The 26,186-nt window shown below is 42.0% G+C and overlaps 1 protein-coding gene and 1 non-coding gene across 3 annotated transcripts in view; one reads left to right on the plus strand and one right to left on the minus strand.

Annotated features, from left to right (window-relative positions):
- Nucleotides 1-26,186, minus strand: part of Cfap300 (cilia and flagella associated protein 300) — a 65,422-nt gene that overhangs the window by 28,306 nt on the left and 10,930 nt on the right. For both annotated transcript variants that reach the window (XM_045146161.1, XM_045146162.1), the window contains exon 3: nucleotides 8,177-8,252. In XM_045146161.1, coding sequence (XP_045002096.1) covers nucleotides 8,177-8,252 — 76 coding nt within the window. The remainder of the gene's footprint in view (nucleotides 1-8,176; nucleotides 8,253-26,186) is intronic.
- Nucleotides 18,684-18,810, plus strand: LOC123459936. The gene has a single exon (XR_006636668.1). It is a non-coding gene; the product is annotated as a small nucleolar RNA SNORA31 (small nucleolar RNA).

The raw sequence follows: 26,186 nt of genomic DNA on the forward strand, positions 1-26,186 counted from the left end.
GCAGGGGCCCACTTAAGCTCCCTTTGGAGCGTGATAGTATTTCTGGGCTTCTGAATTCTTGGGCCTTTCAATAGTGAGACCCTATCTCAAAACAAAAATATGAGTCTTGGGCAACACAAATGCTAAATAGCTTTTTTTTCTTTAGACCACAATTTATATCTTTCTCACATGCAAAACTCAATTCATTCTACATAAAGAGACTCCAGAGTGACTAGAAAGATGACTCAGCAGTTGAAGGTATTTGCTTGCAAAGCCTGCCAACCATGTAAGCCAGATGAAAAAATGGTGCAAGTCTCTGTTGATCCTTCACATCAGCAAACAGTCATAGTGCACTGCCCTACAAACACATGTTTTTTTTTTCTTTTTTATTAGTTATGGACATACTAAGTACATAAACAACACATGTTGGTGCCTTCCTTACCCTCATCCTTCCCCCCCCCCCAAAGGCATCCTCATTGAGGATGCCAGTTATCCCCATGGGGATTGGGGGTTGTGCATAGTGGAAGAAGCCATCAGTTACAGGGAAGAGGCAATGTCTCTGACACACAATTTTTTTAAAAGATCCCAGAATTTAATTCATTCTAGTATCAAGTGTAAAGTTAAAAGTCTCATCTAAATATCAACTAAACTGGATATAACAAGATTCAGGTGATATTCACACTGAGGCAAAATCATTCTGCATATATAAACCTGAGAAATCAAACATGAGCTTTCAAAATACACTGGTGGGATAGGCATAGGCTAGCCATTTCCCATTTTCTTTAAGAGAGGGGGTTATGGGAGGGCAGGAGGGATGGAAGGAGGGAGAGAAGAAAGGGAGACAGAAACAGGAAGAATGGTTGGTGGCTGGCAAGCAGCTTTAACTTATAGAAGTAAATTTCTTGAGACCTTAAAGCTCAACAATTATAGAATGATCAATTTGGGTTCTATACTCTGCCTTAGAACCCATTGGGTTCTATTCATCTATTTCTTCACATCTACTCAGGTAGGAACAGAGTCCTTCAGGCACCAGGTGGCCTTACTTGTAAGGTTTCCCAGAGTTAACTTGTTCCCCAGACTATTCTTGCATGCTGTGCCTTCAAGACAATGCTTGAAGACATAGTGAAATGGCTTGCTGGCCTTCATGATCTCTGATTTACTGTCCAGGTCTTCCCTTTTCTTGAAAAATGGCTCATGTTTGCAATTGGGAAGTTCCATGGTCCTGTCCTAAAGAGCCTTGGCCAGGCATGGTGGTGCATGCCTTTAATCTCTTAGTACTTGGGAGGCAGAGATAATAGGATTACTTTGAGCTTGAAGCTAGCCTGGAAGTACAGTGAGTTCCAAGTCAACCTAGTCTAGAGGGAGACCCTGCCTCAAAAATGTAAAAGTCTAACAACCTTATTTTATCTCCCCCCCCCCCCCCCGGCCCTCTTAGTTCAAACTGACAGTGAGCTGGCTGATACAATCCCATTGCTATTTTTGGATTCTGCTGAAATGACTGATTAAATCACAAGTCACACCCTTGATCTCTTTATCAAATGGATTTTCTACCAAATCCTGAGTGTTCTTTTCTGAACAAGACTTCTTTGGTTTTGCAATATGGAAACGCCCAGAACTTTCAAACTCTTCAAGTTCCTTACTTTTTACTTAAACCATACTTTTTTTTTTAATATATATTTTATTTATTTATTTGAGAGTGACAGAGACAGAGAGAAAGACAGATAGAGGGAGAGAGAGAGAATGGGCGCGCCAGGGCTTCCAGCCTCTGCAAACGAACTCCAGACACGTGCGCCCCCTTGTGCATCTGGCTAACGTGGGACCTGGGAAACCGAGCCTCGAACCGGAGTCCTTAGGCTTCATAGGCGAGCGCTTAACCACTAAGCCATCTCTCCAGCCAACTTTTCTTTATTGTTTAAAAACAATTTTTTTTTTTATCTGCAAGCAGACAATGTGTGTGAACAAGCAAGAGAGGGCCTCTAGCTACTGCAAATGAACTCCAGATGGATGTGTCACTTTGTGCATCTGGATTTACATGCTTACTGGGAAACCGAACCTGGGTTATGAGGCTTTACAAGCAAGTCCCTTAACTGCTGGGACATCTCTCCAGCACTCTTCATTGTTTTCACGTTTTAGTAGAAGGATTCAGGAGGAACCAAGGCAGCATTTTAATAAGAACTTAGTTACATCTGATTTAATCACTTGCAAGGTCTGCCTTCTATGGAACACAGCTCATCCTTGCCACATCATAACCATGGTACCTGCTCTGTGATCCAGGCCAGTCTCAAACTGTATGTGTGTGTGTGTTTGAGGTAGAGTCTCACTCTAACACAGGCTGATCTGGACTTCACTATGTAGTCTTAGGGTGGCCTTGAACTCACAGAAGTCCTCCCACCTCTGCCTCCCAAGTACTAGGATTGAAAAGTATATGCCATCATACCTGGCTCAGTGTCAAACTCTTGATCCACCTGCCTCCACATGTTTTAATTATAAGCATAAGCCATCACACCCGGTCAAAGATCACCTTTCTTCCATTCCTATTTCCTTTAGAGCTGTACTTATACATTATCCCCAAGATCCGTATTTCTAGCATGCACCTCAGAACTCTGCCAGACTCTACCAACTAAGCAGTTGTAAGCCACTTGGGACAGTTTTAGGTATTTATTACAGAGGCAGCACACTTCTTTTTTGTCACTTTCATACATGTATATTAAGCTTAGTTTATACACATGTAAAAGCAAATTTATTTTAATCTTTTTCCTCCCAATTACACTCTTATCCCTCTTTTCAACCCACTAAAACTCTTCTGACTGATTAATCCCCATCCCACTTTGCATGCCTTAGTATGTATTTATCTTTAATTTATTTTCTTCTAGCCCTGGCTGGCCTGGTACTTAGTCTGTAGCCCCAGGCTGGCCTTGAATTCAAGATGATCCTCCATCAGCCTGTTGAGTGCAGCACCACACCTGGCTCTTTTTCTTTGACTCAAACAGTTAACATTCACAATCATGGGTGGAAGGTTATTTACTAGAATATTTACAAGAACTTACCAGTGGCTACACCATTGAAGAATGGACTGTCTCCTCCAGGGCCCCAGCAGGACATTTTTTGGTGCTAAAATCTCTTAGTCTGTTTAGAAGCCTAGAAAAGCCCAGCATCGAGGTGCAAGATGACTCAGTCCCTGGTAAGACACTCTTCCTGACTTGCAGAGCATAGGTCTGGCATTTCTTCTTGTTAGAATGGAATAATCTCATGAGATCCTGCCTAGTAGTTTTTCACTATGACCACATATAGAATGCTCCCCCCCACCACCACCACGAAAGCTATCATAACAACATACTAGATGCCTCCTTTTTTTGTGATGTCTTCAGGTAGTGCTTTTTCTGGCAACTCCATTAACACGGAAGTGTCAATCTTTAGTGGTCAAGGTCTATAATTCTGGATTTGAAGTTCAACTTTACTAATCCAGCTGTGGAAAACCACACAAATTACTCAGTTGTGGATTCCTCATTCTTATTTTTATTTTTGACTCCTCATTTTTAAATTCTGTACATAGAATTCTGGTCTGAGTTAGAGGGCACAATATGCACCATGTGCTTAGTTGCATATATAGGGAGCATTCTTCATACACTGTCTATGACAAGTAAAGGGATCTACACTGGAGCCCTACAGCTGGCTGAAACAACACTCACATCTGGCAAGGAGAGCATTGCAGTTGGAGGTGAAGGAGCTGCCAGCATCACTTTCTTTAGGACTGGTTCACTTGCTGGCAGGCCTATTATCAGAAAAGCTGATGTTTAGCCTGGCATGGTGGTACACACCTATAATCCCAGAACTCAGGAGGTAGAGGCAGAAAGATTGGGAGATCAGGGTTAGCCTTGGCTATATAGTGAGTCTGAGGTAATCCTGGGCTACCAGAGACCTTATCTCTATAAACAACTACTACACCACACAACTACCACACACACGCACGCACGCGTGTGCCAAGAATAGTGGTTTATATCTAATTCCAGCACTCTGGAGGCTCAGGCAGGAAGATCTTCATGAGCTGAAGGCTAGTCTGGGGACTACAAAGTAAGTTCCAGGCCAGTCTAAGCTAAAGAGTGAGACCCTGTTTCAAAAAGCAAACAAAATAGAAGATTCTTTTGCCTATAAAGACTCTAGACAAAGGCTGGGGAGATGGCTCACTGGTTAAAGGCACTTGCTTGTAAAGCCTGCCCAGTACCCACATAAAATTAGTGGCTCATATATTGAGTTTGTTTCAGAAGCAGGAGGCCCTGGTGCACCCATTCTCCCTCTCTCTGTTTACAAATAATACTTTTTTTTTTTTTTTTTTGAAGCTGGGTCTCACTCTAGCCTAGCTTGACCTGGAATTCACTATGTAGCCTTAGGGTGGCCTTGTACTCTCAGTGATCCTCCTGCCTCTGCCTCCTGAGAACTGGGATTAAAGGCATGCACATCCATGCCCAGGAAAAAAAAAATTTTTAAGAAAGACCCCAGATGAAAATTGGAGGAAACATGCTTCTATACAAAAAAATAAAGAAAATAAGAGGCTCTAAAGTCAAGCTAATGGAGGAATGCTAGCAATTTATTAGAATTTAATTCTACTAGAACTGAAATGGAGTTGAGGCAGGCCTGCACAGGGACATAATTTAGCAACCTGGGACTCTGCATTTTGAGCAAAACTAGAAGCCCTTATCCTAGCAATCCACTTAACAACCTGTTAGCAATTAGAGACCCTCAGCTATATAGACCTGCATCTAACACCTTGCTTCACACAATGGAATGTTACTCCCCTGAGTAATCCTTTGGTAACACCCATTTCTATTGATACATGTTCTGGGAAATATTCAGGATTAGGAGACAGGGGCCTGGTCCAGCATAGACAGGTGGTATGCATACAGCAAGGCAAGCCATGTCCTCTGAGTAAACATTTAGGGAGAATCCTGTACTATTATCATATACACAACTAGATGCACATATGATTAAAATCAGATGTATCATGGGGAAGACATGTCAGTAGAGGAAAGCTTACATAACCCAAGCCCATCAATCAAACCAGAAAACCACCCAAACTAGGCCCCCTAGTAACTAGTTCTTCCTTCTCCTGACTATAAAAAGAAGCGCCTAGCAGCAGTTCACAGCTTGTGAGCCATCCAGCTCTAGAGCCTGCTACTCTCTTACTGCAAATCCAACTTGCACTGACACTTTGCTCTCTAATAAACTCCTTGCTGATTTGCTTCTTCAGTTCTTTGAACAAGATGCCAGGGACCAGGAAATACCCAAAGACCACTGGTCAGAGTATGCTTCCCTAATGCCTCTTTTCTTTCCCCCCCTCTCTCTCCCCCCCCCTCTCTCTCCCCCCCCTCTCTCTTCCCCCCCCTCTCTCTTCCCCCCCCTCTCTCTTCCCCCCCCTCTCTCTCCCCCCCCTCTCTCTCCCCCCCTCTCTCTCCCCCCCCCTCTCTCTCCCCCCTCTCTCTCGCCCCCCTCCCACTCTCGCCCCTCTCTCTTGCCCCCCCTCTCTCTCTCTCCCCCCCCCCCTCTCTCTCTCGCCCCTCCCTCTCTGTCTCGCCCCCTCCCTCTCTTCCTCCTCCCTCTCTCTCTTGCCCCCTCCCTCTCTCTCGCCCCCTCTCTCTCTCCCCCCTCTCTCTCTCGCCCCCCTCTCTCTCTCCCCCCTCTCTCTCTCCTCCCTCTCTCTCTCCTCTCTCTCTCTCTCTCTTCTTTTTTGGGGGGGATTTTTTTGAGCTTGGGTCTCACTCTAGCCCAGGCTGACCTGGAATTCACTGTGTAGTCTCAGGGTGGCCTTGAAATTACGGCGATCCACCCACCTTTGCCTCTCAAATGCTGGGATTAAAAGTGTGTGCCACTACCTGGGCTCTCTTTTTGTTTTCTTAATGTTCCCCCCCCCCCCTTTAGAGTACTTCTAATTGATCCTGCCACATACACATGGAACCTTTGAACCTCTCTTTTGTAGAATGCCTTATTTAAAAATTAGGAAAAAGTCAGTGCTATCTTATGGCACATATATCAGTATGGGGGAAGATTTAACACATATTTCAATTTACTTCTTTTTTTTTTCATTTAAATTGAGTGACTGGAATTACTATAAACATTTTATAAATACTGTGATACACGGTGATACATGCTTTGCTTAAACTCTTGAAATTTATTTTTTTCAAATTGAGTGACTAGAATTACTATAAACTTTTTTTTGTTTTGCTTTTTCGAGGTAGGGTCTCCTTCCAGCCCAGGCTGGTCTGAAATTCACTATTTAGTCTCAGGCTGGCCTCAAACTTACATTGATTCTTGTATCTCTGCCTCCCAAGTGCTAGTATTAAAGGCTTACTCTGCCAAGCCCAGTCTTTTGTTTTTTAAGGTAGGGTCTTGCTCTAATCCAGGCTGACCTGGAACTCACTATATAGTCTCAAACCGGCTTCAAACTCACAGTGATCCTCCTACCTCAGTCCCCCTAGTGCTGGGATTAAAGGTGTGTGCCACCACGCCCAGCTAAAAATATTATTTATTTATTTATTTGAGAGAGATTAAGTTTGGGCATGCCAGAATCTCCTGCCACTGCAAAGAAACTCCAGACACATGTACCACTTTGTGTATTTGTTTAATGTGGGTACTGGGGAAATGCACCCAGGCCATCAGGCTTTATGAGCAAGTACCTTAAAAAACTGAGCCATCCCTCCAGCCCGTCTACTCTATAATTTAATAGATCATGTCTCTGAGAAAAAAAAAAAAAATGCTCCAAGCCTGGTGTGGTGGCACATGCCTTTGATCTCAGCACTCAGGAGGCAGAGGTAGGAGGATTGCCAGGAGTTCAAGACCACCCTGAGGCTTCATAGTGAATCCCAGGTTAGCCTGGACTAGAGTGAAATGTTACCTCAAAAACAAAACAAAACAAAACAAAACAAAAGTTCCATGGTAGCTTCTTTCTGTCAGCGTTTCATGCCCTACTGCTATTGAGATTTCACCCAGGCATTTCCTTATTTGTAGAATCTTTCCTGACTCTCTCCCGCTGTGCAAAACTGAACACTTCCTCATGCTTCTGCTTCTATGAGAAAACCTATAATGTGTTATTACATACACACACTTTTTACTTATTTAGAGACAATGTCTCATGGCTCGTGTATCCCAAGAGGTCTCACCTGGCTATATAGCTGAGGCTGACCTTAAACTTCTGATTCTCCTGCCTTCACCTTCCCTGGTTCCTATGATGCAGAGGATGCAACTGAGGGCTTTCTACATACTGAGCAAGCACTCTACCAATGGAGCCACAACTTCAAGACCCACCTACATCTTTTTTGTTTGTTTTTCTGAAACAGGGTCTCCCTCTAGGCCCAGCTGACCTGGGACTTACTCTGCAGCCCAGACTGGACTCATATTCACAGTGATCCTCCTATTGCAGCCTCATGAGTACAGAGATTATAGACATGAGCCACCGCATTCAGCTCCCCCTATATCTTAATATCAATTAGCTCCTTGCATGCATGTTTTCTGTTACTTGCTTTAATTAATGTCCTTTGCATCTAGCAGAGTAAATGGAAGACACACAATACATACTTTCTAAATAAGAGAAAATTGGTATTGTGCTAAAGCAGGACAGCAGCAGAAACACTCAACAGATGCAGGTTTGGCATGGCTGGTCAAACTTGATCTTGGGGGCTGGGGTGATGGCTCAGTGGGAAAGAGTACTTGCTATGCACCTATGTAAAAAGCCAGGCATGGTCAGCCATTTTAACCAAAAAATGAAGAGCTCCAGGTTTAGTGAGAGCTATTGTCAAGAAATGTGGTGTTGTACACCTTGAATCCCAGTGCTCTTGAAAGGCAGAGGTAGGAGGATTGCTGTGAGTTCAAGGTCTGCCTGAAACTACAGAGTGAGTTCCAGGTCAGCTTGGGCTAGAGTGAAACGCTACCTTGAAAACAACAACAACAACAAAAAGTGATAAAGGACATTCAGTGTCTTCCTGTGGCCTCTGCATGCATACACACAGGGCACATATGTCTGTACATACATGTGCACACACACACCAAAAACCTTGATTTTGGTGTTATCAGATGAGTTATCATTCACAATTCATATTTCATAATGTATTTCATATTTCATAATTGTATTTCATGATAATTGTTAAGACAAAATTTTATTAAGATAGCATAATAACAACTTAAGAATATGGAAATTTGTTTTATTTACCCAATGTAGTCCATTGTCCAGAAGATTCTGAAAGTAGCTGCAAATTTGAAATAACATTTGGGTCTTTGAAAAAATCCTAAAATATAAATTTCAGGGAAACACGTTAGAAAATGTATTAAAAATAAGAATTAACTTTTTAGCTTTTTAAATTTTTTTTTTTTCATTTTTCGAGGTAGGGTCTCTGGTCCAGGCTAACCTGGAATTAACTATGTAGTCTCTGGGTGGCCTCAAACTCATGGTGAACCTTCTACCTCTGCCTCCCAAGTACTGGGATTAAAGGCGTGAGCCACCATGCCCGGCTTTGACCTTTTTTTCTTGTTTTTTCAAGGTATTGTTTCACTCTAGCCCAGGCTGACCTGGAACTCACTCTGTAGTTCCAGGCTGGCCTTGAATTCATGGCGATCCTCCTACTTCTGCCTCTTGAATGCTGGGATTAAAGGCATGTGACACAATGCCTAAGCTTTTAACTTTTTATTGACAATTTCCACAGACAATATGCTGTGATCATATTCCCTTCCCAACACTTCCCTTTTCCTCTTCCCAAATTTCCGCTCCACTTAATCCCTTCTTTCCAACTAGTCTCTCTTCTATTTTGATGCCATAATTTTCCTCCTTCTATTATGCAGGTCTTGTGGAGGTAACATCAGCCACTGTGAGATCATGAATATCAAGGCCATTTTTTGCCTGGATGACAGCATTGTAAATTGTCCTTCTTTTGGCTCTTACATTCTTTCTGCCACCTCTTCTGCAATGGTCCCTAAGCTGTGGAGGGTGTGATAGAGATGTCTCCCTTAGTACTGCTTTTTGTTTGAATGGAGACAGGTTTCACATAACCCAGGCTGGCCTCAAACTTGATATATAAATGAAATGACCTTTACCTTGGACCTCCTGCCTTTACTTTCCAAGTGCTGGGATTACAGATATGCACTACCACACCCAGTTTATGTAGTACTGGGGATCCAACTGAGGAGATCTTGCATGCAGGACAGGCACTCTATCAGCTCAGCTACATCCCTAGCCCCTAGACTGGTAACTTTAGACAAGGTTAGCAGAAAGCTACTGAAAGTTATAAACCTTTACTACCTTTTGAGAAAGCAACCTGCTATTATCTTGACCAGTAAAAATATGAATAACCCAGAACTGAAAAATCTCTATCATACCTCTCAAGGCTCAGGGTCCATTGTGGAAGAGGTGGTGGAAAGAATGTAAGAACCAAAGGAAGGGTAAGGACTGCTAACAATGCAATCATTCAGACAGAAATTGGCCTCGATATTCATGACCTCGCAGTGCCTAGTACTACCTTCACAAGACCCTCATAATAGGAGGAAAAGATGATGACATCAAAGTAAAAGAGATACTAATTGAGAGAATGAGGAAATATGATGAAGAGTGGATTTGTGTAGGGGAAAATGGGAGAGGGAAGGAAATTATCATGGTTTATTGTCTATAATTATGGAAGTTTTCAATAAAAAAAGTTTAAAAATATGAATCCAGGAAGGGGTAGTTTGAGATTCTACTACCAGTAGGTAATATTTATGTACAAATCTTTAAAGTAGCTTATAGTGTCAAACCTAGTAAGCACATCTATCAGTAAAGAGTTGGACAAAATACAGTACATTTTTATTAGACAGTATTAGCTACTACAAAGAATGAAAATAGGAGGCAAATATCCTAAAAGCAGAGAGACTTGCTCTTCTTATCTATTACTATATTCTGAGAGCTGAGAGCAGGGGATGGCATATGGCAATTACTCAATAAACATATCATGAATAGACACTGAGTGAAACTTCTAATTTCTATTTTTTCAAATTATTTGTACATGGGAATTGAACCCAGGCTGTTAGGCTTTGCAAGCAACTGAATATTGTTGAGCCATCTCTCCAGCCCTAAAATTATCTAAATCATTTTCTTTTTCTTTCTTTTTTGGTTTTTTGAGGTAGGTTTTCACTAGTCCAGACTGACCTAGAATTCACTATGTAGTCTCACGCTGGTCTTGAACTCACAGCTATACACTTAACCTCAGTCTCACAAGTGCTAGGATTAAAGGCATGCACCACCACACCTGGCTCCTTTTTGTTCTTTTGAAGAGGGTCTTGCTCTAGCCTAGGCTGACCAGGAATTCACTATGTAGCCTCACATTGGCCTTGAACTCACAGCAATCCTACCTCTGCTTCCTGAGTGCTGGGACAAAAGGCAGTTAACACAATCTTGAACAAAGTTTTGATTTAAAGTTGATGGGAAGCACATGTTCAAATGTAAGTAGAAGGAGTAGTGCAAACAAACACCAGACACTGTGTCATCTTGTACATCTGTCTTTATGTGGGTACCTAGGAATTGAACTCAGGTCCTTAGGCTTTGCAGGCAAGCACCTTAGCTGCTAAACCATCTCTCTAACCCCATTTTTAAAAAAATTTATTTATTTATTTATTTGAGAGCGACAGAGAGAGAGAGAGAGAGAGAGAGAGAGAGAGAGAGAGAGAGAGAGAGAGAGAGAACAGGGCCTCCAGCCACTGCAAACGAACTCCAGATGTGTGTGCTCCCTTGTGCATCTGGCTAACATGGGTCCTGGAGAATCAAGCCTCGAACCAGGGTCCTTAGGCTTCACAGGCAAGCACTTAACCGCTAAGCCATCTCTCCCACCCTAACCCCAATTTTTTTTTTTTTTAAACTTCAGATCGTCTCATGTAATCCAGGCTGGCTTCAAGCTGGCTATGTAGCTGTGTGTGGCTTTGAACTATTTATATTCCAGCCTCTACCCCCTAAGTGCCATCCCATTTTTTTAAAATTTTTATTTATTTATTTGAGAGAGAGAAAGAGGCAGGTAAGAGAAAATAGCTGCACCAGGCCCTCCAGCCACTACAAACTCCAGATGCATGTGCCACCTTGTGCATCTGGCTTATGTGGATCTGGGGAATTGAACCTGGGTTCTTTAACTTTGCAGATAAGTGCCTTAACCGCTAAGCCATCTCTCCAGATCACTCTGTTGTTTTAAAAATTCTACTTTTGGGGCTGGAGAGATGGCTTAGTGGTTAAGCGCTTGCCTGTGAAGCCAAAGGACCCCGGTTCGAGGCTCAATTCTCCAGGACCCATGTTAGCCAGATGCACAAGAGGTGCATGCGTCTGGAGTTCGCTTGCAGTGGCTAGAGGCCCTGGCGCACCCATTCTCCCTCTCTCTCTCTCTCTCTCTCTCTCTCTCTCTCTCTCTCTCTCTCTCCTACTTTCTCTCTCTCTCTCTCTGTCACTCTCAAATAAATAAAAACAAAAAAATTTAAAAAATAAAATAAAATTCTATTTTTAACTGGCTAACTGGCTATAACACCCATAAGCCCGCCCCCAACAGTACACTCCCTCCAGGAAGCATTAATTCCCAAATATCCATCAGCTGGGAGCCTAGCATTCAGAACACCTAAGTTTATGGGGGACACCTGAATCAAACTACCACATTCTGCCCCTGGCCCTCATAGCTGATAACCATACATGATGTAAAATGCAATGCATTCATCTAACTTTAAAAGTCCCATAGTTTTATCAATTCCAATAATGTTCATACATCCCCATAGTCCAATATCTTTTAACTGAGCCGTAATACCAAAAAATAACCTCAAAAGGGCTAGAGAGATGGCTTAGCAGTTAAGCGCTTGCCTGTGAAGCCTAAGGACCCCAGTTCGAGGCTTGACCCCCACCCCAGGACCCATGTTAGCCAGTTGCACAGGGGGCACATGAGTCTGGAGTTCATTTGCAGTGGCTGGAAGCCCTGGCACACCCATTCTCTCTCTCTCTCTCTTTCTCTCTCTGCCTCCTCTCTGTCACTTTCAAATAAATAAATAAAAATAAATAAATTAAAAAAAAAAACCTCAAAAAGCCCATAATGGCACAGAATAAATATTCACACTGCAAAAGATGGCATTGAGGGTAGCAAAGAAACATTCAACCAATACAAGATTTAAAACAACCAGGGCAAACATCAAACTCTGCAGCTTCAAGTCCAACAACTCTAGCCAGTGACAAATCTCCAAGTCTGATAATTCTAGCCAGCAACAAGTCTCTGGCATTCCAATCCCACCCCTCCAGCTAGGCTATTCACAGTCCTGGAAAATTTTATCAGGGCTGGTATCTCTCCTTGGCAGCCATCTCGTGGTCCCAGCATCTCCACTGGGTCTCCACTGCAAGCCACGGTTCATTCTTATGGCCCCACGGGGTCTCCATGCAGCAACCATCAAAACCTGCTTCACACTGCCCATGGCCATTTCCAAAACACAAGACCGTGTTGCAAACTCAATAACCCTCTCTCTCCTGCACTTCTTATACTCCACAATACCAGGTAGGGTGCCAATTTGTTAATCCAGTGGGGAATAAAGCAGACTTTGAAGAACAGGACACTCGTTGAGCACTCAGGCCCCTTCAAAAGAGTCTATGTTCTTCCTTTGACCCAGCGCAGATCAGCTAGCCCAGTCTCAAATTGTAATCTCTCAGTTGCAGCCGAATGGGCAACAATTCACCCAAAGATTTTTCTTTCTGTGCCATATCCCTCTGCTCACACCAGTTCATTTCTATGCAAAGCAACCCTGCACAACTTCTTAGGACCTGGGCACAAGAGCAAGCTTCTCACACAAACTGCTAGCCCAGTCCAGGCAAAGCTCTTTCTCACCCTCATAAGCCAAACCTCACAGTCCATAGTTCTTACTGCATTCAGGTCTTGCAGCTCAGACCAGAATAGTCCATCAAGCTGTACTTACAGCACTACAAGGCATCTCTTAGGTCACGGTTTCAAATCCTCCCACAGTCCTCTTGAAAATCAGATCCAAAAGGCCAAAGCCACACAGTCAGGTGTCTAGCAGCAACCCCACTCCTCGGTACCACTTTACTACTCACATTGCTGGTAGAAATCACCCAACCAAGAGCAGCTTGTGGGATAGAAGAGGGTTATTTTTGCTTATGGGTTTGAGGGGGAAGCTCCATGATGGCAGGGAAAATGATGGCATGAGCAGAGGGTGGACATCACCCCATGGCCAACATAAGGTGGACCATAGTAACAGGAGGGTGTGCCAAACACTGGAATGGGGAAACTAGCTATAACACCTATAAGCCCGCCCCCAACAATACACTCCCTCCAGGAGGCATTAATTCCCAAATATCCATCAGCTGGGAACCTAGCATTCAGAACACCTAAGTTTATGGGGGACACCTGAATCAAACCACCACAGCAGTTAAGGTCACTTGCTTGCAGAGCTTGATGGCCTGGGTTTAATTCACCAGTACCCATGGAAAGCAAGATTCACCAAGTGGTAATGCATCTGGAGTTCATTTACAGTTGCAATAGACCCTGATGTGCCCATACTCATTCTCTCTGTGTCTGCCTTTGTCCCCCTCTCAAATTATAAATAAAACTTAAAAAAATAAGTTTTCCAGGTGTGGTGCCTCATGCCTTTAATTGCAGCACTCAGGAGGCTGAGGCAAGAGAACCTCTGTGAGTTTGAGGCTAGCCTGGGCTATATAGTGAGTACCAGGTCAGCCTAGGTTAAAGTGAGACCCTAATTAAAAAAAAAAACTGCAAAATACAAAACTCACAGCCTTCTATCTCTGCTTCATGAGTACTGGGATAAAGACAAGTGCCACTACACCCAGCTAACAAGTTTATTATTATTATTATTTTTCGTGGTAGTGGGGTCTCACTCTAGCCCAGGCTGACCTGCTGGTGTCAAACTCACAGCGATCCTCTGACCTCTGCCTCCTGTTTGCTGGGATTAAAGGTGTGCACCACCACAAAGGGCATATTCTTTATTCTAGATGCAGTATGAATGAACCAAAGGGTGGAGACTTTTTAAGAGAAGCAAGAAAAATAAAAGAAAAAAGAAACTGGCTTAGTACTTAAAAGTGCTTGCTTGCAAAGTGTGCTGGCCCAGGTTCAATCCACAAGTCACCCATGTAAACCAAATGCAGGACATGGTGCAAGCATCTGGTGTTGGTCAGTAGTGGCAAAGGGTCCTGTCACACTTTCCTCCCCTAGAAGCATATGCAAATTAATTAATTTTTTAAAAGTGCTGAAGAGATGGCTTAGCAGTTAAGGCACTTGCCTGCATGCAAGTTCAATTCTACAGTACCTTCATAAACCAGATGCACAAGGTTGCACGTGTCTGGAGTTTTGTGCAGTGGCTGGAGGCCCTGGCATGCCTATTGTCTCCCTCTTTGTCTATCTGCCTCTCTCTCGCTCTCAAATAAATAAAAAAATAAATTAAAAGAAAAGAAAAAGATTTGGGCATGGTGGCACACACCTTTAATCCCAGCACTTGGGAGGCAGAGGTAGGAGGATCACCATGAGTTCAAGGCCACCCTGAAACTACACAGTGAATTCCAGGTCAACTTGTGCTAGAGTAAAACCCTACCTTAGGAAAAAAAAAAAAAAAGGAAAAAGAAAAAGGAAGAAAGGAGAAGCACTGATGTTCACAGTAACGGAAGTGACAGCAAGTGAGGAAGAAAAGGCAGAGGAATCAAAGACAACTCTTGGAAACATGAAGCAGAAGGAATGTCATATACTGAGAAAGACAATAGAGAGGACACAGTATGTGAGCTCTGGATTGCTGATGGATATCTTCATCAATTCCCCAGTAGCCACGTAAAGCCAGAGGCATTGCATCTGGAGTTCTTAAGCAGTGGCAAGAGGCTCCAGCCCACCCACTCTCTGTCTCTCAAATAAATAATTTTTTTAAATTGTGTTAAATTATTTTTCAAAGAAAGGAACTGGGGCTAGGGGTTGGAAAAAGGGCCCAGTGGTTAGAGGCTGCTTGCAAAGCCTACTGGCTTGGGTTACATTCCCAGCATACATAAGCCAGAAGCAAAAAGTAGCACAAGCATATGGTGTTTGTTTGCAGCAGCAAGAGAATCTGGCACACATAGATGTGCAAATACATAGATAAATAAATATAATCTCCACTGATATGGCTCAGAGATTAAAGGTACTTGGTTTGCATAGTATGACTGCCCAGGTTCGATTCTCCAGTACCCATGTAAAGCTAGATGCAGAAAGTGGCACATACATCTGGAGTTCATTTGCACTGGCAAGAAGCTCTGGCAAGCCCATTCTGTCTTTGCCAAAAAAAAAAAAAATATATATATATATATATATATATATATTTCTAAAGGAGCTGGGTATGTTGGTTCTTGTGTTTAATCCCAGCACTCAGAAGTAGAGGTAGGAGGATCACCATGAGTTCAAGGCCAGCCTACACAGTGAGTTTTAGGTTAGCCTGGGCTAGGGTAAGACCTTACTTCCCTGCCCCCCCAAAAACAAGGTTGTCAATAAAGGTGTTTTTTTTTTTTTAATTTTTATTTTTTGGTTTTCCAAGGTAGGGTCTCACTCTAGCCCAGGCTGACCTGGAATTCACTATGGAGTCTCAGGGTGGCCTCGAACTCACAGCAATCCCCTACCTCTGCCTCCCAGTGCTAGGATTAAAGGCATGTGCCACCACGCCCGGCAAGTTTTTTTTTTTAATACATAAGAGTTTCAGGGGCTTGAGAGATGGCTCTGTGGGTGAGTGTTTGCCATGCAAGAATGAGGGCCTGATTTGCCTTCTGATTCTCCAGCACTCACGGCCACACACACCTATTAACCCCAGTCCTTTGTGGAATGGTTTCTTGGCATGCCAGTCTGACCAAACATGGCAGCTCCAGTTTCAGACTCCATCTCAAAGATATAATAAGAACAGTGATAAAGGAGGACACTGCATATTGTGCTCTGGCCCATATACACATGCCAGGATGAGCATATCTCCATTGTACACATGCATATACCACACTGCACATACTTTATACACACACACACACATACACAAACACTTTTCAAAAAAAAAAAAAAGGAATTTGCTTTAAAACTGTCCCCCATCTTTCAAATTTAAGAGTATTTGTGCAACTATTTAAACTTCTATCATGTATTTTATTATTATTGAGGCAAGCCCCATAGACTGGCCACTTTTTTAATGAGAGGGAGAGAGAATTGGCATGCCAGGGCCTCTAGCCACTATAATTGAACTCCAGACATGTGGGCCACCTTGTGCCCATGTGCAACCTTGTGCATGCATTACCTTATGTGTCTGATTTATTTGGGATTTGAGGAGTTGAACATGGGTCCTTAGGCTTTACAGGCAAACTCCTTAACTGCTAAGCAATCTCTCCAGCTCCTACCATGTATTTTAAGCATGCATAGCTAGGATTAACCTCATTTAATACTATTTAAAAAAATATTTATTTATTTACTTATTCTGAGGGAGAAAGAGACAGAATGGGTGCACCAGAGCCTCCAGCCACTGAAAAAAAAACCAAAAAAAAACCACCTCACTGGGGAATCGAACCTGGGTCCTTAGGCTTCACAGGCAAGTGCCTTAACCGTTAAGCCACCTCTCTAACCCCTTAATATTGGTTTTGATTACCTTTGAGGCCTTCTGAAAGGACCATTTTGTTTTATTTTAGGCAGGAGGGAAAACAGAGAGGTGGAGGCAGGTGCTGGCTGGACTGCAGGGCTGCTCAATGTGCAGCAACCCTCACACTGCCAGTTCCTGCTCTTTGTTGTAGATTTTTATTTGATGAATCATCTTATTTTACTTTATTAAATTTTTAGAATTTTTTTTACTACTATTTATTTTAGAGAAAGAGAGAGAGAAAGAGGCAGATAGAGTGTGGGCATGTCAGAGCTTTTGGACACTGCAAATGAACTTCAGATGAATGTGCCACCCTAGGCATCTGGTTTACGTGGGTCCTGGAGAATCGAACCTTGGTTCTTTGGCTTTGCAAGCAAGTGCCTTAATTGCTAAGCCATCTCTCCATGCTAATTTTTTTTTTTTTTTTTGGTTTCTCGAGGTAGGATTGCACTTTAGTCCAGGCTGACCTGGAATTCATTATGTAGTCTCAGGCTGGCCTCAAACTCAGTGATCCTCCTAGCTCTGCCTCCCAGTGCTGGGATTAAAGGTGTGTGCCACCACGCCTTGCAAATTTTGTTTTAAACATAAAAGAAGAGTTGTAGGGGCTTGAGAGATGGCTCTGTGGGTCAGTGTTTGTCATGCAAGAATAAGAGAGACAGAGACAGAGACAGAGACAGAGACAGAGAGAGAGAGAGAGAGAGAGAGAGAGAGAGAGAGAGAGAGAGAATGGCTGTGCAAGGGCCTCTGGCCACTGCTAACAAATTTCAGATGCATGTACTACCTTGTGGGACCTGGAGAGAATGGAACCTGGATACTGAGGCTTCACAGGAAAGTGCCTAAATGGCTAAGCCATCTTTCTAGCCCAATAATCTTTCTTTTTGGTTTTTCAAGGTTGGGTCTTGCTCTACAGGCTGACTTGGAATTCACTGTGTAGTCTCAGGGTGGCCTCAAAATAACATTGATCCTCCTACCTCTGCCTCCCAAGCGCTGGAATTAAAAGTGTGCACCACCACACCCAGCCCAATAATCATTTTAAAAGACAGAAATATATTTCAGATTTAGTAATTTTGGAGGGGGGTGGGGTTATAACTTAGATGTCTTATTTATTTATTTATTTATTTTCCAAGATAGAGTCTCATTCTAGGCTGACCTGGAATTCACTATGTAGTCCCAGGCTGGCCTTTAAGTCACAGCCCTCCCCAGTACTGGGATCAAAGGTGTGCACTACCACACATGGCCTTAGATGAATTTTTAAGTGGAAGTAGGCCAAATAACCCATATTAAATTGACCTAGAGCCAAGTGAACTATTTTTATAAAGGCTTCTTAAATCAAAGCAAGTTTTATTGTTAAAATTACAATTATACATCTAAAATATTTGAAGGACAGAGAGGGCATATAGCGTCTCTTGTCCATGTAAATGAACTCCAGATGCATGTGCCACTTTGTGCATCTGGCTTTATGAGTACTAGGGAATCAAACCCGGGCTGTCAGGATTTGCAATAAAATGCCTTTAACCACTGAGCCATATTCCCATCTCTAATTATACATCTAAAAAATATTAAATAAGTTTTTATTTTTTAGTTGGGCATGGTAGCATATACCTTTAAACTCAATCTTCAGGAGGCAAAGGTAGAAGGACTGCTATGAGTTCAAGACCACTCTGGGGTTAGAGTGAGTTCCAGGTCAGTCTGGACTAGAGTGAGGCCCTACCTCAAAAAAAAATTATTTATTTGCATGTGTGTGTGTGTGTATAGGCATACCAGGTTCTATTGCTACTGTAAATGAATGCCAGATACTCATGCCACTTTTTGCATCTAGCTTTATATAGTTGCTAGGGAAATTAATCCTGGTTAGCAGGCTTTGCAAACAATTACCTTTAACTGCTCAGTCATCTCCCAGCCCCTAAAAAAAACACTTTAAAAAAAACAAGATTCTGGACAGGTGTGCCAGCGCACACCTTTAATTCCAGCACTCGGGAGGCAGAGGTAGGAGGATTACCATGAGTTTGAGGCCACCCTGAGTCTACATAGTGAATTCCAGGTCAGCCTGGGCTAGAGTGAAACCCTACCAAAAAAACAAAACAAAACTTTTTTTGCTGCATGTACTGGTAGACCAGGAACAGTTTGTGGTTCTTTTGGTTTGCACTAGGATGCAAAAGTAAGGAATCCCTGTGCTTTCTGCCCATCTTTGTGGCAGCTCAGATTGAATTGGGGACCACATCAATATGGTAGGAAAGTTGTGCTCAAGTCGGGAAAAGGTGTTTATGTCCTCTCCTGTTTTCACAGTAACACATCGGCAGTAATTTGGTTCTATCACCTGTCATCACAGTCGACTGCTGCTTGCCCTCCATACAATACCAGGACTAGAAGAACGAACTGAAGTCCTCTTGACCTTTTATTTTGACTGATTTATTTGGTGTGGAGGCATTGTTTTCATTCATTTATTTTTAAATAATGAATGAATTTCGTTTTTAAAAATAATTAATTAATTAATTTGAGAGAGACAGACAGAGAGAATGGGCCTACCAGGGCCTCCAACCATTGCAAATGAATTCCAAATGCAATGCCACCTTGTGCATCAAGCTTACATAGGTACTGGAAAATCAAGCCTTGAACCTGGGTCCTTAGGCTTCACAGGCAAATGCTTAACCACTAAGCCATCTCTCCAACTCTCATTTTTTTAAGGAAAAAATAACATGTCAGGCAGGTTGTCTAAAAGTGCATTTAAACTCAAAAAAAAAAAAAAAGATTGTGTAGTAGGAGGATCACTATGAGTTTGAGGCCACCCTAAGAGTACAGAGTAAATTCCAGGTCAGCATGGGATAAATGAGACCTACTTCAGAAAACAACAACAAAAAAAGACTACTGGGTAAGATGGTGGCATAGTAGCCACACCAAAGCAGACTAGGGGGGTGAAATAAGCAGAAAAAAAAAAAAAAAAACAGCAAAATACAGTCTTTAACCAAAAAGTGAAGGTGTGTAAGCCATTATCAACCACAGCAGAGAAACAGGAGAGACCCTGAACTTCTAGCAAGCAGGAAGCACAAAAGCAGCTCCAGCCATGGTGCCAGCAGCCCAATCCACATGCCCACCAGGAAGATGCAGCACAGACCTACAGGAGGAGAAGCCAGGTGAAGGGAGTTTCCACCCACATCAGCCTTGTCACAAAGCCAAGAAACCCAAAGGGGAAGATAGCAGGGATCAGCTGAGCAGCTGCTGAGGGAGATCACAAAGTACACCAGCTGAGCAGATCTGCTTCAACTAAAGGCACCCTGTACAGCCTTGCTTCCCCATCCACCAGTGCTGTGAACCACTGCAGAACTTATCCAACCCCCAGCCACACAGCATCCAGCACAGCCAATCAGAACACCAGATCTGGGGACCCCAACAGCCTAAATGAATCCAGAGTGCAACAGAGAGGGACTGAAGTGGGCACTCAGCATTGGTGAGAATGGAAGCCATCCCAAAAGGTAACAGGGCCTACTTATACAAAGCCAGGTACATAGGCCAGCACTGGAAGTGTTAATCTCCCCTTCCATGTCAGGGCATGTTATGTGTTAGACTTGGTTATGTATTCTTAGTTGGCTTTACCATTCTCAAATAAGCTGTATTTTTGTGTTGACTATTGTTGTTTCTGATGCTTCTTGATTTATAGGACCTTTGTCTTTTCTTCTGTCATAATTGGAGGCAGGGTCTTACTTGGCACCAGGCTGAAGTAGAGCCCATTTCAGACCAGAAATCTCAGCCTCCCAGTTAAAAGGATTAAGGGTATGGGGCAACCTAAAGGACTGTACCTTTATTAGATTATCTGCATGTTTTAATCCCTACTCTTGTATAAATACTCTGTGCTGGTTTTGTTTGAATATGTATATTGCTCACTTGAATTTTTGAATTTACCAGTAATTTGCTCCACCCAGCCTACTAGAATACTTTAATAGCAACACCTAGAGCCACTTCTGTTTTTACTCTGGGAGTATAAGCCAAATCTGACACCTTAAACTCCTACCCTGAAGATATATAAAGTTGGATTTACACAGCTAAGGATACTGCAGATAATTAGAAAACCCAAGCATCAAATTATTTCAAGATGCAAAAGTTCCTACACTGTAATATAAGAAACACAAAAAATCAACACATTACAACTCCACCAAAAATTATAAATCCAGTGTCGGGCATGGTGGTGCATGCTTTTAATCCCAGCACTTGGGAGACAGAGGTAGGAGGATTGCTGTGAGTTCGAGGACACCCCGAGACTCCACAGTGACTTGTAGGCCAGCCTGGGCTAGAGTGAGACCCTACCTTAAAAAACCAAAAAAAATTAGCAAGGCGTGGTGGCGCACGCCTTTAATCCCAGCACTCGGGAGGCAGAGGTGGGAGGACTGCCGTGAGTTCAAGGCCACCCTGAGACTCCATAGTAAATTCCAGGTCAGCCTAGGCTAGAGTGAGACCCTACCTCAAAAAAAAAAAAAAAAAAAGAAAAGAAAAGAAAAAGAAATTATAAATCCATCAGAAATGGCCTCTACTGAGACTGGAATGCCTGACAAAGATTTAAAAAACCAAAAGATCATGTCAATGCTCAAAGAAATCAAAGAAGAAAACAAACTCCTGAAGGAATCCCAAGAGAACACAGGAAACCAACTTAATGAAATAAGGAGGTCAATATAAGACATGAATAAGTAAAATAAAAATAATTAAAAAATAGCAATCAGAAGCACTAGAAATGAAAAACATTATAAGTCAAATAGAAAACTCTGTAGAAAGTCTCACCAGAGACTTGGATCAAGAAGACAGAATATCTAAACTAGAAGACTAGGTGACAGATTTAATACAGTCTAACAAAGAGAAAGACAAACTAGTAGGAAGGCATTCAGGACACTATGAAGAGATCAAAAATAAGAATTCAGGGGAGAGTAGGAGAAGAAATTCACCCCAAAAGTATAGTAGGTATTTTCAACAAAATCACAGAAGAAAATGTACTCCAAGTAGGGGAAGTGATGCCAATACAGATATAGGAAGCCTTTAGGATGCCAAACAGACAAAATCAGGAAAGAATCGTTCACCACCATATTATAAAACACACAAACCAAAGAAATATTGAAAGCAGTTAGAAAAGTCAAGGTTCATACAAAGGCAAGCCCATCAGGATAACAGCAGTTTACTTAACAGAAACTTTAAAAGCCAGAAGGGCTTTGAATGATGTATTCCATGTTCTGAAAGATAATAACTGTCAATGAGATTACTTTATCCAGCAAAACTATCCATTCAAATTGACAGAGAAATAAGGACATTCCACAACAAAAACAAGCTAAGGGACTATATGACCACTAAACCAGCTCTATAGAAAATACTTGAAAGGATCAGTCATGCAAAGAGAAAGAAAAACAACACATAAGGAAACAGGAAAAAATAAACCATATTCAAATAATAGTTAATATGAGAGAGTAAAGGAAAAACCAGAAGAACTACAAAACAAGGCAACTGGCAAGAATAAATGAACACCTTTCAATAACTCTTAATATCAATGGCCTCAAGGCCCCAACCAAAAGACACAGGCTTGCGGTCTGAGTTAAAGAAAGGATGTTTCTATTCGTTGCCTCTAAGAAACTCACCTTTCCATAAAAGATGGATACTATCTTTGGTTGAAATGTTAGAAAATGGTATTTCAAGCAATGGACCTAAAACACAAACAGGTGTTGCTATCCTAATATCTGACAGAGTATACTTCCAATCAACATTAGTGAGAAAAGATAAAGAAGGTCACTTTATATTGATTAAAGGAACACTCAAAGCAGGAGAATATTACAATCCTAAACATATATGCAGCTAACATGGGGGCTCCCAATCTCATCAAACAAATACCATTAGAATTAAGGTCACAGATAACACCACACAATTGTAATGGGTGACTTCAACACCCCACTCTCATCAATTGACAAGTCATCCTGGCAAAAAATCAACAGAGAGACCTCCAGATTAGATGCAGTCATAGAACAAATGGACCTAACAGATATCTATAGAACATTTCATCCAAGTGCAAGACTAATTGAGAGGGGTAGGGGATATGATGAATAGTGGAGTTGCAAAGGGGAAAATGAGGGGGAAGGAAATTATCATGGTTTCTTGTCTATAATTATAGAACTTTTTTTTTTTTTTTTACAAAATTTCCAGTGTGGCATTAGAAGGCATTTTCTGTATGTCAACCTTCAGAAAACTGATGTGGCTAGAGAGATGGCTTAGCAGTTAAGTGCTTGCGTGTGAAGCCCAAGGACTCCGGTTCTAGAATCGATTCCCCAGGACCCACGTAAGCCAGATGCACAAGGTGTATCTGGATGTATCTGGAGTTCATTTGCAGTGGCTGGATGCTCCGGTGTGCCCATTCTCTCTCTGCTTCTTTCTCTGTCTGTTGGAAATAAATGAATAACAATAAACAAAATTTCTAAAAAAGAAAACTGATGTGCTTTGAAAAAATATTGGATAACTGGTAAACTAGTTTACAGTAATCACAAAGATACTGATGTTAAAATGCAGGTGAAGATTTACCAAAAAACACCTGTTATGTAACTATCAGTTGGTTTCTTTTTAAGAGAGACTTCATTAGATTAAGAGGTAAGATGAGAGAACATGAACAACTGCTGCTCATAAGAAGGTGGGAGGGGTAAATTGCCTTAGTTATTTCCTCATTGCTAGGATAAAATGTCTCAAAATAAGCAAGTCATGGGAGAAAAGTTTATTTTGGGTTACAGTTCCAGAGGGTATAGTACATCATGTGTGGAAAACATGGCAGGAGAAGAAAGCCAGAACTACATTGTCACATCAGCAGAGAGGGAGGGAGGGAGAGAAAGAACAGTATACAGGGTCAAACTCTAACCTGTTAAGAATCCCCATCCCACTCCCCAGTGATACACTTTCTCCAGTAAGGCTCCACCTCCTGAAGGGTCCACAACTTCTAGAACAGCACCATCAGCTAGAAACTTAGTATTCAAACACTTGTGCATTTTATATTTTTATATTCCAACCACCATAATTATGAGAGAAAAAAGAGATATACTTTTGTTTGTGTTTTTGAGGTAGGGTCTTGCTCTAGTTCAGACTTACTTGGAATTCACTATGTAGACTCAGGCTGATAGTGATCTTCCTACCTGGCCTCCCATGTGCTGAAATTAAAGGTTTGCACCACCATGCCTGGCGAAAGAAATTTTTTTCCTTTGGTTTTTTTGAGGTAGGGTTTCACTCTAGCTCAGGCTGACCTGTAATTCACTATGAAGTCTCAGGGTGGCCTCAAACTCTTGGCAATCCTTCTACCTCTGCCTCCTAAGTACTGAGATTAAAGGCATGTGCTACCACTCCTGGCTGGATAACTTTTTAAAAATTACCTTATTTATTAGAGACAGAGGGAGAAAAAGAGGCAGAGAGGAAAATGGGTGCCAGGGCTTCTAGCTACTTCAAATGAACTTTAGACACATGTGCCACCTTGTGCTTCTGGCTTACATGGGTACTGGGAAATCAAACCTGGGTCCTTAAGCTCCACAGGCAAGTGCCTTAATGGCTAAGTCATTTCTCCAGCCTAGAGAAAAATATTTTTTATTTATTTTAATATTCTCTTAAAAATTTAACATTTTATTAATTTGTTTGAGAGAGAGAGAAGATAAGAGAGAATGGGCATAGCAGGGCCTCCAACTATTGCAAACAAGCTGAAGATGCATGCACCAGCTTGTGCATCTGGCTTACATGGGTACTGGGGAATCGAACCTACGTCCTTAGGCTTTGCAGGCAAGCCTCTTAACCACTAAGCCATCTCTCCAGCCCAATATTTTTATTAAGAGAGAAAGAGAGTGAATATGGGTGTGCCAGGGCCTCTTACTCCTGCAAATGTATTCCTGTCATATGTGCCTCTTTATGCATCTAGCTTTATGTAGCATTGGGGGCTCAAACACAGAACAGGCTTTGCAAACAAGCACCTTTAACATCTAAGCCATCTCTCAACCTACATTTCTAAGTTAATGTAGTAGAAATTTGACTACATTATCTGTTACACTGGGGCTTATGAGTCTATACCAGTTTTCTCTTCCTTTTGAAATCTTTATTTGAAGCAGCAATGAGCTCAGTCAAATCTGAATTTCCTAGCAAACCTGGGATGTGGCTTCTTGCTCAACTTCTGCTTATGAGGTGTACACAGATATGTTGTGCAGGCCTTCAGGAAAGCTCTGCAAATTAAAATCTTGCTACTAATCATATGAGAAATTCCCTTCATTATCTCCAGTATGGCAGGGTGAGAATGTCAACACTATGGTGAACCTAGAGCTCTCTCTTGAGACCCAAGGTGGAAATATTACATTCAACTATCTGTGGGGGCTGATGGATGGCTCAGCAGTTAAAGTTGCTTGTAAAACCAGAGAACCTTGGTTTGATTTTCTAGTACCCTTGTAAAACCAGATGTACAAAGTGGCACTTGTGTCTGGAGTTGGTAGTGGTAAGAGGCCCTGGCATGCCCATATACTTTTTCTCTCATACACATGTACATAAAACTGCAGTTAAACATGAGTAAAAATAAACTTATTTTCCTCACTTGTTCTCCATTTTTGTGTATTTAATGGCATAACCACCTATTCTAGTCAATCTACCAGAAACTTGGAATTCATCCAACATGTCTCTCTTCTTACTCTCAGCATCCTTTTGTCCTCAAGCCTTTCCTAATTCTTCTCTGGACAGTTTCAGGTGTCAGTTTTAAGTTAGAACATAATTAAATTTTTCCAACTTAACTTCCCCTTTTCCAGACTCCATTCAGAACAATCTTTCTGCCAAAATGATGTCAAGAATTTGATTTCAATTAATTTTTGGGACAGGGGTCTCACTATGTAGCTCAGAATAGCCTTCAACTTATAATCCTCCTGCTTCAGTCTTTGAACGTTGGGGTTAGAAGCACTTAATTATACTTTATTTTAAAAAAATACTTGAGGGCTGGAGAGATGGCTTAGCAGTTAAATGCTTGCCTGTGAAGCCTAAGGACCTCGGTTTGAGGCTCAATTCCCCAGGACCCATGTAAGCCAGATGCACAAGGGGGCGCATGTGTCTGGAATTCATTTGCAGTGGCTGGAGGCCTTGATGTACTCATTCTCACTCTATCTATCTGCCTCTTTCTGTGTTAAATAAATAAATAAATAAAAATATTTTTTAAAATACTTGAGCCAACATCATGGCACATGCCTAGAACACTAGCATTTGGGAGGAGGAGGCAGAAGGATTGCAAGTTCAAGGTCAGCCTACCCTACCTAGCAAAATCCTGCAAAACACATACACACACACACACACACCCCAAAAACCCTCCACAAGATTGAGCCAACATTCAGGCTAGAGAGATAGCTCAGTGGTTAAAGAGCTTGTCAGCAAGGCCAAAGGAATCTGGTTTGATTCCCCATCACCCATGTAAAGCCAGATGCACAAGGTGGTGCATGTGTCTGAAGTTTCATTTGCAGTAGCTAGAGGCCCTGACACACTATTCTTCCTCTCTCTATCTGCCTCTTTCTTTCTCTCTCAAATAAGTAAATAAAATATAAAAAAGATGATTGACAAAATCTAAGAGGATACAAATATATCATATG

Source organism: Jaculus jaculus, chromosome 3 (assembly GCF_020740685.1).
Source record: "Jaculus jaculus isolate mJacJac1 chromosome 3, mJacJac1.mat.Y.cur, whole genome shotgun sequence".
NCBI lineage: Eukaryota > Metazoa > Chordata > Mammalia > Rodentia > Dipodidae > Jaculus > Jaculus jaculus.